Source organism: Eurypyga helias, unplaced genomic scaffold (assembly GCF_000690775.1).
Source record: "Eurypyga helias isolate BGI_N326 unplaced genomic scaffold, ASM69077v1 scaffold23868, whole genome shotgun sequence".
Lineage (NCBI taxonomy): Eukaryota > Metazoa > Chordata > Aves > Eurypygiformes > Eurypygidae > Eurypyga > Eurypyga helias.
Window position 1 is genome coordinate 1 of NW_010266759.1, and position 16,497 is coordinate 16,497.

Here is a 16,497-nt window from a genome sequence, read left to right on the forward strand (position 1 = left end):
AGCCTGTACTTGTGCTTAGAATTGCTTTATGATTTGATTTGATTGAAAAATGCAATTTTTGTGAAGCTACCTATGTACTGCTGCTTTCCAAAACATTGTGATGAGGGCCATTACATCAATAATAAGGGAGGGAGGGAGAGAAGAAGAGTATTTTTCTGTACAACTTAATACTGTTACGATTTGTGTACTAAACGTATGGTTCAATGACACAGAACAGTCTTCTCACTCCCAAAGGGATGACTATACCATATTTCCTGACATCCTTCCCCTTGCTACTTTGGGAAGTGAAGCCACAAACATCAGAGCCTAACTCTTCTTCATGGCACAGATGAGCACTGGCATTAAGTGTTTTCATACCCCTGCTTTAAGGTCTCCTGTCTTCCCTGATGTCCTATTACTGATACGACAGTTCTCTATTTGTGGCGGCAGCAATTCCCTCTATTGAAAGCACTCTTCTGGCAGGCTACTCGCTCGAAAACACACACACTTTCTAACCTACTGGTTGGAAACTAGGTTTTATATGAAACATTCCAACAGAGGAATTAAAAATAATAATTTATGTTACAACAGAAAGTGCTATGGGTATTCCAAAGTAATTACAAAGAATTACATAAATTACTCCATGGACATTTATCAGACTGGGATACTATAGTTAAAGAAAAATGATTTGCTGAGGGAGGGGAATATCAGAGACAGGCATACCGGACTGTCTTTCCATTTTTAACCAGCAAGGCTGGCAACCTGTCCTGCTGTGCAAGCTTGCAGTCTTCCACCTACACAACATATTTTCATTATGTGGGCTGAATTCAAGCTGACAGCAAACACAGTCAAGCCGTTATCAATGTGATGGCTTTAAACTCAAATACACATATACTGCCAGACATTAAGTACTTTAGGTAGCTTCTCCATCTAAGAGAAAATATGAGTAATTTGTTTGAGACAACACACAGCAATTACAGCATGTGCGTGAGCTGTATTTTTACACAAAATTTACACAGAAAAAAATGTAGTCGTGAAAGTGACAGATTAGTAACTCAAAGCATTTGTTAATATTAACTTAGCTGCAAGAGTCGTCTGAGAGTTACCTTCAGTGCTCATGTCCGGGGTTGGCATCCAGACATAGGCCAGACCTTCCTCTTTATACAGTTTCATGAGGATTTCGGGGCTCATAGGTTCAGGGTAGCGGTTGCAGCCCCAGGAATTCTGAACAATGTCCCATTCAGTCTGGAAGTTCATCACAGCCGTAACACCCAGCTCATGCTTCAGCTTGACGGTCACATGCTCCAGCTGCCGAGGACAACTTCCCAGCCAGATGTTTGGCAGAATTCTAGCATTCAGAAAACATTGCAGTGGGATTGATTAAAATATCTTCAAAAGAAACTGCCGTTTAGCAGCATTCCAGCTCCAAACCTGCTTAGCATCACCACACAAACACTGCTAATTCCAGCATTTTCATGCCATCCAGTAAGCAGCTTCTTATTCATTACAGTTGAGTTGGTAATGTTGCTGGGGATCAAGTTCCCAACCTACCACAAAGAACCAGATGGTCTGAGAAAAAAATCCAAAGCATAATTAGTAGCACAGGTCTCCAAGGCATCCATCATTAAGCTTCCACTGGATACTTACTAACAGCCCAGAATGGAATAAGAGAACTCTGAAGATTCATGCAATTTGCACCAGAGACTTAAAGGATTCACACGATCCAGATCTGAATTACTTTAGCAATAAGCCAAATAGATAGAACCCTTCCAGCATGGCAGCTACCACTATAATGAGGAAAGTAAACAGGAAAAACTCCTCAACTTAAACTACCCTTCTGTGAGGAAACTCCAAAATGAATAATTTCCTTCTCATTTTTTTCTGCTCTTGTGGAGTCTAGTAGGAACCAAATGCAGAATGTCAATACATGTCTAACTTCCCTCAGGGCCCAAAGAACCAGAAATTTTGCAAGAAAACTCAAGAAATGTGTAGGATGGGTAAACAATCATCAGTATTTTTGGTACTCACCTAAATCAAAACTTGAAGAGTTCCAGGATTTTCCCATTGTTAATTATCATAAAACTACTGTATGTCTCAACAGATTTTGACATAAATATAAATTGAATATTAAGAGGCTTGTTTTCAGTTGAGGATTTTTAATCTGCATATGTAATTACACTGATAGTATCTGTGATGGATTACTTACATGCACAAATTATTAGCGATCTACTGTAAATTTCTTTGTTTGCATCATCTTTTATTTTGAACATGCAATCCACGAACTACACAATATATCCCTGCAGTTGAACATACAACTTTGCAAACATTATTGCCTGCAAAACAGTGAAGGCAACCTACAATGAAAGCAAGATCCTCAAAAATCAAATGTCTGTCATACGTTTCTTATGGTCTTTTCTATTTTAATCTCAGAGGCAAGAAAGAAATATTTTATGTTTATACAGGAGCAATTACTCCTATAAACAGCCCTTAGATCATCAGGTAGCTATTTGCATTCCACTATCCCAGTAATATGGGCCTACTAGCATTTAATTAAGACCTGTAATTGACAATGATTACATTCTGATATGTTACCACTGAAAGACTGTCAAAAGAAAAATTCAAATCCAGGAAGCACTTATTATTGCTTACGTGTTTCCACAGTAAGTTACATACCAGCTACATAAACACAGTCTTTGACCTTAACAGCCCATTTCAGTGAGACAACACATTTGATCTTACTGTATAGCTAACTGAGTTTAATATAGACAATCTACTATATAGCAAATAACCATTTCAACTATGTTTCAATGGTGAGATCATTTGAAGAGATTTGACATGGTCGTTGTTTCACATCCATGTTCTGGTCTAGAACGCGGTGAGACTATTTCCCACTGCTAATAGAAAATGCATTTGTTCTTAAGCAGCAAGCAAGCTTTAACCCACAATTTCAGAAATTAAGATTTACACCCTGAAGTTTTTTTCCTTTGTCACTTTCCTCACACTCCTGACCGCTATCTTTCTAAAGGACAGAAAGAAGTTCTAATACACAGACTCTGTATTTCTTAAGCTACAAATTAAATTCAGTTCATTTATTAAGAAATATCAATATCTGTGAACTCCATGGCAACCTGAAGGAAATCCAATAAAGCACAATAGTTGTGTACTAGAATATGTTCAAGGCACAATCCCACATGCTGCTACAGGAAAGGAGCTTCACAAAATTGTCCAAAATCCAGCAAAATCAGCTAGAGCATTCCCACTGCCAAGAACTGCTTCCCATGTGCCAGACCCACAGGAAACACCATCCTAACCTGAAAGAGTGACTGCTGTCAGGCTTCTGACACAGGGATCTGTCACAATGGTTAAAGCATTTTGAGGTGGTGAATGTAAGTTAAAGTGCCCTAACAGATGCTGATGAGTGGCTGGAGATGAGAAAGGCCCACAAAAGTCCATAGCAGGGAAAGAAAAATGGCAGCATCACTAATACCTTGTGACAATATGAGAACATTCTTTCAAGAACAAGAACATTAGTATCCTTCCTTCAAAAGTTTTCCTGGAGACTCATACATATGTAATTCTCTTGATATTTTGGGAAACATCTAATACAATAAATTACCTTGACAGGAGACCAAAAGTGTATTTTCTAGCATTTGATTGAATCAGGAGTGACTAAAGCGTTCTTGAGAAAAATAAAACTCTGAGTAGCACTCTTGCTTAGAGATAAATCAATGCTTTATGATTTTTTTTTTCTCAATGATTATTTAGTGGGGGAACATCACAGCTGTGCTATCTGCAAGACCACTGGGATATACACCATGTGTTTATTCTGATTTTGTAGCCTAAAGGGTCTGGTCCATGAGGAGACCTCCTGTATTTCACAGTAACAATTGCATTTACCAAAGCATCTGCTGGGTTTACCAATTTTTTATCACTGTCTTTCTCTATAATTAACCAAACTAGTGGTGGCATTCAGAGAATGACCAAACCAACATTTTTTGGACAACCAATTCTTGTGAATGTTTTTTCTGATCCTGGACCTTAGCCGTGGCGAGAATTGAGGTGCAGCCTTGACCTTGGTTTTCAAGCTCCTTATTTATCCACATCCAAATGACTGTAAAGTCTTGGTCTTGCTTGACAAGGCTTAACCTTTCTTCCACCAGGAAAACTGTCCATGCAGAAAACAGTATTGCAGAACTATCCTATCAGCCAACTTATGTAAACATCCAGGGATAATCCTACTGCATAGTACCTATACTTCCATTTGGCTTTACCTGATTCATATCTTGAATTTGTCTTCCGTCAGAAGGAAAGAATGAAAGGGTCAGTGCACATGCAAGTACAGAAACTGATGAAGAGTTTAACAACTACATTTTATGTATAGATCTTTGATAGCCCTACTGAGGGCTTAATTACACTGAGGACCAGGGAAATGTACATATTAAACAAAGGAAGAAAGTGCTAATTTCTTTTTTTTCAGTCTCTTTCCTGAAAATGACTTTTGGTTTTCCTTTTCCAGTGTGGCTTTTCTTCTTTAAGTTGCCACTGCCCTTCAATAGGTAACTAGATTTCAGCCACAAGAGTATTTAGCATGGGAAAGAGACCTCTCTTGCTTTCTCCCCCCAACTGTCCTGTAATAGCGCCCTGAGATCTCCCACAGCTGCTGCTTTCCAGCTCACATGGTTGTTTTCCAGCAGCAGATTAAGTGATCCCTACATACAGTTCGAAAAACATTTAGGGATTATGTGTGATCGATAAATCTGTAATCTTTTTCAGCCAATAGCCCCTTTCATATTCCCCAAATGTCACAACAGTATGGTGTTTTACAAAATTCTACTTAGATTTCTGTTTTAATACAAAAACGGCACTTTCTTGTTGTATGTATTAACTTCCTATGTTACTAAGGTTAACAAACTATGCTTGGTCCCAGAAGACATGGTTAATTCCATCAGAGATATCTTATCAGTGAAGAAATCACCTAGAGAAACATCACAAATATTTAGCTAACGTCTGAGATCAAGACTTGTAGATTGTCTCAAAGTCCTTTCTTTAAAGCTACTTTCTGTAAAGTTACTTTCAGACTGCCCTACACCTCAGTTCTCCATCAGCAATATGGAGATAATATTTACCTACTTTAATGGGACGTTTGAGGATGTGAGAGGCTTGAATCTGTGGTAACAAGGACTAAATGTTAGGCAGGTGTCTGCTCCATTTATTTGACTTACAGGGCCCAGACTGAAGGCTGACGAGTTAAAAACCTGCCTTTTGACTTGCAAACTGAGAAAGCCAACAATGATTTATCATTACCAGGGAATAAATATGGAACACCCTGAAATCACTTGTACGGTTATTTTCCAGCTGTCATCACACTTAAATTATTTTTAATGATGCAGATATATATTGCACTTGGTTGCTTCCCCCAAGGACCCTGCACTGCCTAGATTAAATTATAACAATTCACTATGAATGCATCTGAAACAACAAATGCATTCCACTTAATCAATGCATATGCAAATAGTCTTCCCATCCTTGAGGAGTAAATGAGTCTGAGGCAATAAAAGATTAGCATTCTGATCTTTTTTTTTTTTTTAATGGTGCACATTGTAATTTTCAGGCTACGGGAAATGTTCCCAAACAGCAACACACTGTGCCTTTCAATCTTGCACCTACACAGATAGTACAAAACCAACTCAGCAACCTCAGCTGTAGGGATCTGATTCACAGCACGGGTGACTTGCGCCAGGGGAAGATTGTCTGTTTGGTGGAACACTGGAACAGGTTGCCCAGAGAGGTGGCAACTGCCTCATGCCTGGAAACATCATGCCAGGCTGGATGAGGCCCTGAGCAACCTGATCTAGTGGAAGGTGTCCCTGCTCATTGCAGGGGGGTTGGAACTAGATGACCTTTAGAGGTCCCTTCTAACCCAAACCATTCTATGATACCCAATTACTGCATCAGGCTGCCAACTTGCCCTCCATGACACCGATGTCTACACTGCTTCTTAAGCAGCTCCTGCGTTACTTTTCTTGATAAACATTTAAGGCAAACAGACACCAAGCTCAAATTTCCTTAAGAAGGTGAGCTATAAACAGGGATGACTTAGGTACTGTTCCCAGATCTGTTCAATCATTGGCATGTGAGGAGCAGGCATCTTGCAATCTCTCTTAAAATCAGTCAACCCTTCTAAGGAGTAGCAGTTCTTACAGAATCGGTAGGATTCAAGCCTTTGGGGGACACATTTCATCAGAACATCTATCAAGTACAATATTTCAGATGTCCTTTTATCTCTGTAGTTGCCAGCTTTAATCAAGAAAGAGGACTTTGCCAAACTAAGAAAAAATACTAAGGTATTTTTCATTGGTTATTGGCAACAGATCCATCAACCCTGCCATTTGTTTATATAAGTAATATTTTTGACCAAGGTCCAGCATGTTATTTTAAATGAAAAGCAATGGATTCATCCTTCAGTGCCAGGTCAAGAGGTAGCCTGATGTTAAAGCTTGCAATTCATTTCAGTTGTCTGCACGAGACTTCCATAGATCTCACTAAGCATCTGATGACAGCAAGATGAGCACTAACATACACATGTAACAAGCCAGAGCAATTTAGCCGAAACCACAAACAAAGTATTGATTAAATCGGCTGTGTCCTCCCTTAAGGCTTTTATTTCCTAAAGGCGCAGCATCCAACTACAGCTCCACGTAACTTGCAGCAAAACCTATTTTTCCATTCTCAGAAGAGCAACATATATCATTCAGCCAACTTACCCCAGCATTTCGTGATGCCCTTATGCATAATGAGTATTTTTTGTACTGATGTACTTCTATTACCCCCACACCACTACAAGCAAGCAGCCCAAGGGGAATGTAGCCCTGAAGTTGAACTCAGTTAGGGGTGTTTTTTCAGCACTCTAACTGCTGGAGACCACTTCCAATTACAGTGCACTCCTACTTCCTCCCTGATGACACCGGAGTAGGAACTGGTTCAGAATTTTCTTATAAGGTGTATTTTTCATGGAAAATGATGTTCTGAACCCAAAGCTTGCACTGAAACTTACTACTTTAAAACACATTTAAACTAGTTCAAAGACCAAACGTCTGATGGGAAATAAAAGCAGGCAGAGGGATGGCAGCAAAAATTCCTCCTTCTCTTTCAAAAGAGATTTCCAAAAGTATTGCTTTGGGCATGTTCAAAATGAGAATATAGGAAATCCTACCAGCTGTAACTGAGATGCTCTTTCATCTTTCCTCTGCCCTCTGTCTTGTGACAAGGCACATCAGTTTAAACAGTGATACCACTGGATGATGGTGTCCCAAAACTATCATCCTGCATGTGCTGCTTCTTTTGCCGTTGGCATCCTTCTAACAACACAAAGCAGTTTATTCATAGATACATGCATGCCTCTTCTGGGCCTTCCTTGTTCTTTTCTCCTGAACCTGTGACAGTGAAAATACTTAAGCGCGCTTGCTAGAAATCAGATGAGGTTCCTGTACCTTTGTCAGAGTAATCTAGAAACATTACTCAAATTGCTACCCAGTGTCCTGAAATGCATTTACAGAGAAATATTTTCAAATGACCAAATCCTGCTCGCCAGTGGAAGATCTGAACACTTTCAAATATTGCTTGATATGTAGAAAGCCCACTGATGAACACCCTTGCCTTCAGAAATATTTTCTTAAAGTCCAACGTGAATAACAAAGTCACAGGTCACAGTCACTTCTTGTTGTCTCCACAGTGGACACAAAGAACAGGTTATTCCTTCCCACTGCAAAATCCACTACTAATACACACACGCACAGAGCCTTGTATTCTTCACACACATACTTTCTTGTCATATACCACAAGCATTTGATGATTCTTGTTTGCCTTTGGACTCTCCAGCTAGTCAATATCTTTCTTAATATTTTATATGCCCAGCACTAGAAAAAAGTTTCACCATTTCTGAGCAGTACTGAAGATTAGTTAATTCTGGTGCCTCAAAGACTATATCCCTCTTTATAGTTCCACAACCGTCCTTTTACTGAATGACAAAACCTATATTCAACATGGAATTCTATTTGCAAGTTTAGATCTCTCACAAGACATGAGCCTACTCAAGGAGAGAATAAAATCTGCCCAAAATAAAATTATTTCAGATTTTATTAGCTGCAACCGCCAGCGGTGTCAAATGAAACTAAATGAATATGCAGCAAAGGAGAAGTTGAAATTCACAGTTGATGAATGCATTTCAGTAATACGTCTTGGAATAAATAATCTCAGACACTCGCACACATCACTGGGTTTTAAGTTAACTATAATCAATTAGAAAGGGAAACAGTACATGGTTGCAGTGATGCTTGGTAGAAGTGTTGCTCTACAGAGAGGTCAAAGTGGTAATAATAGCCTGTACATAGAAATTAACAGAAAATAACAGAAAATTTACACTATCCTTCTAAAAATCAATGCTACCATTCTATGCACTCCTATTTTGAACTTTCTATTAGCTATTTTATTGTACCAAAAAAGATACAGAAAAATGAAAACACTCAAATTCAAGAGATGCCAGGTATTTCTTGTGAAAATTCTTTCATATGAGGGCAGACTAAGAATTTAACATATTAAAGATGGAATTGGATGACTGCTTAAAGATAAAATCAATTGAGAGGCAAATCAACTGATCCCATCTATACAGAAGAGGTAAAAAAATCTCAACTTCCATATAGTTTCACCTATACAGCAACTGCTCAGAGTGAGGAAAAATAGCAGGGTTTTTTATTATTATTATTATTATTATTATTGCATCTTCCTCCAAAATACTGGCAACATCAGCAGACATCAAAACAGAGGACTCCCTGGTTTGGTCTTGTACAAGAATTCTTTTTCATTATATTTCCTTTAAATAAAGGACAGAAATCTCTCAGCAAAATGCTTCCTTACGAATGAAATAATCATGTAGAACTGAGGGGTTATGACACCAACATTTCACTGCACATAGCCAGGGCACACGGGTAGATGGCTGTGGTCTTAATCCCTTCCCCTGCTGACTTACTGATAAAGTCTCCTTACAGAAGACAAGCTGACAGAGGCTTTGTGTGAGGCGCTTGACTTAAGTAGGATTGACTGAACACAGGCTGATACACTCAATTGCCCAGCACGCAGACAAGGACTACCGGCCAGAGCAGGAGAGCAAGGTTTGATGATACTATGGTCTAACTCACAGAACACCGAGATCTAATAGCCAGGCTAATAAGATCACACTTACCAATAAAGATGGTATGGCTAAGGCCATAGCCTTAGCAAAAGTCATCAAAGTGTTGATTAATGATAAAACTATATCCTACTGAAACGACACAGCTGCACACCTTGTAAAAACTACTTATATTTTTTTTTTTAAATTACTTTAACTTAAATGCCAGATGTAGAAGGAGCACAAGTCATCACTTACGAATTCGTTCTGCTTTACGTCTGAGTGTGGTTTATTGTGAAGTTAAGAAATCTACCTCAGGGTTTTAAATGAGGAGAATTAAATAGACTACAATGTAGTTCCAAGGTGGGGTTTTTTTCCTCCTTCTTATTTGGCACTGGGATGAAAAGTAATTAAGCTCTGGCAAATTTTCTTCTCAGATGTAATTTGGACTACTTATCTAGCCTCTCACATGGGAGCAGACTTGGCAACTAAAAAGAAACACCTGCTTTTATCACTTTAGAACAAAACTTTGTCAGCTTAGCAAGATGTGAAGTTTCTCAAGCCCTTGAATTTTGAGTGTTATGCTTAATAGTATCTTATTTATTCCATGTTCACAAATTTATGCATGAATGTGGCATTAAACTACCTCATTTGCTGATATGCAGAGCAATAAGCCATTAAGATGTAACCTCAAGCTGACAATGCAGTAAAATGAAAACACGTAAGAATAATACCAAACCGATAACTGAAATATAAGGTTACACAAACACTCAGCTACAGAGCAGTTTCAGTGGTACCGTGTCCTCAGGTTCTAGTGTCTTAGGATGAGATTTCCTTAGCATCAGCTTGATGGCATAAAGAGGCTTGGTAAACCACCAACATGGGTTACGTCAATCATGTAAGAGAACTTGAGTCTAGATGAATCCACAAAGCTTTCTGTTTATGACCCATTTTCCCCTTCCACACCAGTCTCAAACATTCCCTTACAAGGAAAGTAAGAGCTTTATGGGAAAAAAATCACAAAAACATCTCTGCAATTCTCCTTATGAGATCAAGGGCTTTTCTAACACCCTATACCCTGCTGCTGCAGCAGGGAACTATTTGATGAAAACACCTGGAAAACTGGGAAGTAAACCACAATCCATACTGACTAATGACAGTAATACTTGGATAAATAAGCAGTAGCACTATGCCTGAGAGTCACAAAATAATCCTTCTATTTTATTTGGTACTGGTAGACTGTCATCAGGAGGAATGGGAAGAAGGAAGAGAAACACCTGGAGAGCCCAGCAGTGATTACCACAACAATCAGAGATCTAGAAGGCAAGTTTTCAGAGGAAAGTCTGAAAGAACCAACAGTTAATATCAAAATGAAAATACTGAGATGTTCCAACCTCAGCTACTCTGTGATTCTGTGAAAAAGTATAGGAGTTTCCAAGTATATAAGAGATGGCTGTAAAGGGGCAGGGTACTAATTTGTTCTCCAAGTCTACCGTGGAGAGGACAAGAAGAAATGAACTTAAATTGCAGCAGGGAGACTTAGGTTGAGATTAGAAAAGCTTTTTAATAGTAGAAGTAGTAAGGTAATTGAATGGAAAAGTAACAGGGATGTAGAATCTCATCACTAAGATAAGATCATATTTAAGACTTGGCTGGATAAACCTGGTATGATTTAAATGTAATTGAGACTCAGTTAAAGCAAGAAAATGGACTGGATGCTTTTTGTGGTCTCTTTGAGCTTATAATCTACGATACTATGATCATAAATTTTAATTTCCATCTCTGGGATCACTACCTATATTAATTTATCAAGATCCATCTTGAAATAATTTAGGTACCTTGTCCTCCCTACCCTATTTGAAAGGTCATGCCAGAATTCAGTCATCATTCCTTTGATGTCAGAAACCTTGTTCTAATTTACATGCTAAATTCATTCAGAAGCAATTAATATCTATTTGATCTTAAAGCAGGTTCAATTTCAATAATTCTTCTTCCTCCCTTGTCCTAATTCCTGAATATCTTTTACAGATAGTAATATATCCTCTTTCTCAGTCTTCATTTAACTATGCTGTCTACCTCAGACACCAGAAGTAGTCAAGCTGTGGTAGGAGAGTGTGCCTTGCAAGCCAATTTATTTTGCTCCAACTCCAGTGTCATGAAAGCTAGAGTCCGTGGGAAATGCCCTGATTCATTCCAAGTTAGCTTGAGTATCAATTCTTCCCACTGCAGTTTGTGATGAAGGCATATCCTTACATCAGGGAATCCCTGACACAGAAACAAAATGAAACAAAAGAATGTTACATCATTTTGTATTTTAAGTGGGTTTGCAAAACGCAACTTGCTATTCCCATTATCCTATGATAAAAAGAGGATGAAAAGTTCTCCTAACAAGAAGCCTTGAGGGTTTTGCAGGATATGTCCTGACCACAAATTTCCTGTGAAGAAGGCAATACAGAGGAGGCAGTGTATCCCCATTAAGAGGGATTGCACCATTACCTCAAAGGTCAGTTAGTGATAGATGAGAGAAACCAGGCGGATACAGCTGATCCCTTTCATGCCAGGACTAGAAAATGTTCTGGACATGTCCCCCTTAGGAAATGGAAGTGCAAAAGGGACTGTAAACAACCTTTCTTCTTCTGTCACAATAACAGATCAAATGATATTTAACTTCTGTCTTCAGGATAAGTGGGAATGTTCCAATAAATTCAATGGAACTGTTCTCATTAAGCTTGCAGTACATTTGAGTCTATACAGGGAGAAAAACACATTATAACTCTTCTCCATCTCATTCACCTCACTCCATTAAAAAGCCTACAGCCAATGAATTTATACCTTATACATTTTTTATAATCTATTTTATCTCTATTCTAAAAATTATCTAACATAACTTAGTCACAGAAGACTTTATGTACATGACCAAAACTAAATTGTGGAAGATAAAATTTTATCCTCTCGGTATTCACAGTGAAATATTTTATGTCATATTTCACTACATATTTCTACCGTGAAGATAAGAACGGGATCATTCATATGCACACCGGTGCATAGGGTGTCCAGACCTAGCCTTCTAGAACTCCAGCAGACTTTCTTTTCAAACATACATGTAACGTTTCCACTGATGCCTAAGGAGCACACTGCAAACAGTAGAAAGCAGGATTTGCCTTCGTATGGAATGACTCCTCTCATACCTTCATTTGTATAAACATTATCTGAAGCAAAGGATGTGCCAGTTGCAAAAATACAGCCTGAGAAGAGAATCAGGTTCCAAGGCTTGTGCTGAACAGCCTGGAAAGGACTCCACCGTTGGCTTCTGAGGATTAATACTTAAATGCTCCAATTTTAGAATCTTGCCTCATGCAACTATGGTTACCAATGGTTACTTCCTACATATGTCTCCGTTAGGTTGCCAACATTCCCATTTGTTTTGAATTAGAACAAATACTCGGAAACAGAAGAACAACAGGCTGCTAAACTAAGCCAGATAGTAATGAGCCATGAATCTCTTGGCATTAGGAATGAGAATTGCTAACATTAAAGCTTAGCAATGGGGATGATGCCACTGCTGGCACCTTTAAGTTAAAGCATCTTAACAAAATTGACTTGAACTGCTACAGATGAAATTTAAGTTAGTGCTCGAGAAGTCTCAGGAATTGTTGGTAAAAATATCTTTGGTCTTCTTTCAGAGTTCACTTATTAGCAGCTGCTTAGAAATCTAGACTGTTAAAATAATAAATGATGAATCCACTTTTCAAAATGCAGCTTTTCAGATCCAATGGAAAGGCTTTCCAATGCTTCAGAAACAAGCACACATTCATTAAAATGATGGAATTGCAAAGCACAGCTTATTGAAAGGTGGCCTTGTGATCCACATGGCAGCATATGCACATGTACAGAAGACTGGAATCCCCTCAGAACCACAACAGTCAGGGGAAGAAGCACATTCATCCCTTGTGGTGTCATCCAAATACAACAGTCCTCATGGGTTCAGGGTCTGTGTTCCTTCTAGTTAAGATATTTATCCAGAATTTCTAAACCCGCATCAGTTCATTTATATTAAAGAGGGACAGACACATTCTAGTGTACCACAGGCTGGGCAACAACATCTTAGAAATACTGAGAAAAACTGAATCGACGCATCACCACAGTCAGCTATATAAATACCTAACAGAATGTGTTCCCACAACAAAGGCAAATCAAAAGGACAACAGCTGCATGGTGTTACCATAATAAAATTCTCAGAAAACTTCATTTTAGCTAACATACCTGGTTACTAGATTATAACCCTGGTCGATGCGTTGCCAACCTCAAAGGTTGAGGCTGAAACAGTAATGGAGCTACTGTGAGGCTCCAGAAGGACCTGTGCAAGTCTTCTTAACACAAACTGCAAAGTATAGTGGGATCTCTTGAAGAAGTCTTGGATGTCAAAAAGGGAAAGTATAATTTGCCTTAAATTTTATGAACTAACAATGCTACAGTTTTTATTAGAGCCCAAAGACTGATAAGAATTACCAAGGGTTGCCTATTTTTTTTCAGATTTGTTTCTTTTCCTAGTAATATCATTTCACTTGCTTGGAAATGGGAATTGTAGGTATTTTAATAAACTTATTAAAGTGATCTACTGTTACTAACGTTTATGTAAATGTGTTTACATCCTCAGCTGAAGCTTGACTTTGTAAAATTGTAAAATATTACTCATACTGGATAGCCTTATTACCTAGATAACAAATACATTTGAGAAACTGTCATGGTTTAACCCCAGATGGCAACTAAGCACCACACAGCTGCTCCCTCCTTTCTCCTTCCCCCAGTGGGATGGGGGAGAAGATCAGAGGAAAAAGGTAAGAAAACTCATGGGTTGAGATAAGAACAGTTTAACAATTGAAATAATGATATTATTACACTATTACTACTGATAATGATAATAATATGTAATGAAAAGGAAAACAGCAATTGGGTCAGCTGTCCTGGCTGACAGGACAGTATGAGAAACTGAAAAAGTCGTTGGCTTAATGAAAGCATTACTTGTGTTGCCAAGTAAAATATCAATGCTACTGACATTCTTCTCAGCACAAATCCAAAACATAGCCTTACACTAGCTACTATGAAGAAAATCAGCTGTATCCCAGCCAAAACCAGCACATTAGCTTTTTCCTCCTTTCATCTCACCAGAATAAAGCAACTCAGTATCACAGTAATCTGAGTAATTCAGTTTTCTTGAGTGAAAGCAGTAGCTGATGCTTTGTTTAGGAATGGCCTGCACACATCCAACCCTTCAAGGAGGCAGCCAGACTACAGAAAGAAGGAACAATAAGGAAATTATTTTGGTAGCGAAGCTGCATATCCTCCTTATCAGACCTTCACTTTGAGAAAGTGAAAGTTCTGAAGAGTTTTGAAAAGACAGTTGTGGAGAAGCTAGATAAACCAAAAAAAATTAAAAAATAAAACAAAAAGGGCTCTAGAATCTCACCAACATCCACACATACATATTAGCACCTAGCATCCAGCCCCCGAACTGAAAGACAGAGCCATGGGGCAATCTTCTTGCTGGCCCATGGCTGATAAATGGACTTTCTGCATGAATGCTACCATCCTACTCCTGCTGCTTTTCACTCAGTTGGGAGGGAAGGGGAAGGATATTTATCTTACTAGTATTCCACATTATCCTATCTCTGTATTAAAACTGAACTGTGTATTTCCCCTTTTCTTGTGTGCTAAAAATAATCTTTTCTATTATTAGGTTTTTCACATCAAAGAAAAAAGACATTTCATTTAAACTTACAAACCATGGTGTCTATTGAACCAAGAAAGAGGAAATCCATATTTCTTATAACTTGGCTATGTCTATGTCATTTGACTCAATTTTTATCATAGTTCACAAGAGGACATACATTAAACTTCTGAACAATACCAGGGATTGTGTACCTGACTCCCTGAAATTAAATTTCCCGAAGTACAAGCATTAAAGGAGAGAAGAAGAGATTTTCAGTTCAGCCTTTTAATATGTTCCCTGGGAAGACAAACAGTTCATTTCTTTGTTGGTGGTTTGTGGTTTTTTGGTTTTTGTTTGTTTGAGTTTTTTGGCAGAGAGAAAATTATATATGGGGAAATACAGCAGCAATTTGATAATCTCTATTTACTCTTGGGAAAAAAAAAATACTTATGTTTCTGAGACAAACTTCAAAGAAACTAAAGCTGCATTTGTTTCCTTTCTAATATACCAATTTTTATCCTTTAAAAAGGATACCCCATATTTTTATATAGAGGTTTTTCTTTTTAATTATCTTGTAAATACCTACAGCATTTAAGCATGAAAACTTGCATATATATCTCTCAGCATTTATAAAAAATTATTTAAGACAGAGGTAAAATTCATAACTTAATACACTCAGCCTGCTACTTGTTTAAATGAAATATTTTTTTACACTTTCTCCATTTGATTTGAGTTGAAGCAACTATGTAGTTGTTGATTTCAGAAATTCCTGACTGGTTACCTGTTTCAGAAATACAGTATACACTGAGCAAGCAAACACCAAACCAGCTCGTGTCACCTTTCCCATCTGGGGACTGAAAACTCTTGTTTTGAGACTTTTTTTCTGTGTGAGTCAGCTGCAGGCTGGCTGGGCTAACCTGCCCCGGGAGTTGTGCCTGTGAAAAACCCCAGGAAGGGCAGGCAGAGAGTCTGCAAACACAAGTCCCTGCTTCAACAGTTTTATCAGTTGTAAATTACAGAGTTCTCTTAGCAAAGTTTTGATAACCAAGTATCTGAATTCGCTCCCTCCTGGTAAGATGAATAGCAATAAGGCTGAGTACACCACCTCTGCTTTTGAGAAAAGCTTCTGCTATCTTTAGATAAAACTATGTTAAGAAATACCAGAGATTACAAGGCACCTAATAAATGCATGTAAAAGCTAACAGGAAATAAATATCTGCAAGACACCTGGAACATCATCTTTGGGGAAAGAGCGATGCTGCCCCTTCCCCGTCGTCCCAGCTGTGAGCTAAATTGCCCAGGATTTCACAACCGCACTCAATTTCGTTCACAGCTGGCAATGTCGGCAAATTGCTTTCCAGTAGAGACAGACCTTTACTCTCTCACTGACAGCCTGAATGTTAAAGAGCAAAGAGGCAGGGAAAAGGGCTGAGGGGCCTCCAGAAGAAATACAGACAAGGGACACGGAGGCACCATAAAACAGAAAGAGAAATTAGAAGCAACAATAGTTTTTGCTCCCTAACAGTGAAACCCTACATAAAATATATATTTGATAGACTATCAACATTTGTCCGTTATATCACACAGAGGAAAACAGAACAAACAAGTATGTTTACTCCTCAAGGCTTTTTCGGGGAGGGTCCTA

At 38.4% G+C, this 16,497-nt stretch overlaps 1 protein-coding gene across 1 annotated transcript in view; it reads right to left on the reverse strand.

Annotated features, from left to right (window-relative positions):
- Window positions 1–1,085: 1,085 nt before the first annotated feature.
- Window positions 1,086–16,497, reverse strand: part of EPM2A (epilepsy, progressive myoclonus type 2A, Lafora disease (laforin)) — a gene marked incomplete at its 3' end in the record, with an annotated part of 33,150 nt that continues 17,738 nt past the window's right edge. The window contains exon 4 of the mRNA XM_010157210.1: window positions 1,086–1,327. Coding sequence (XP_010155512.1) covers window positions 1,086–1,327 — 242 coding nt within the window. The remainder of the gene's footprint in view (window positions 1,328–16,497) is intronic.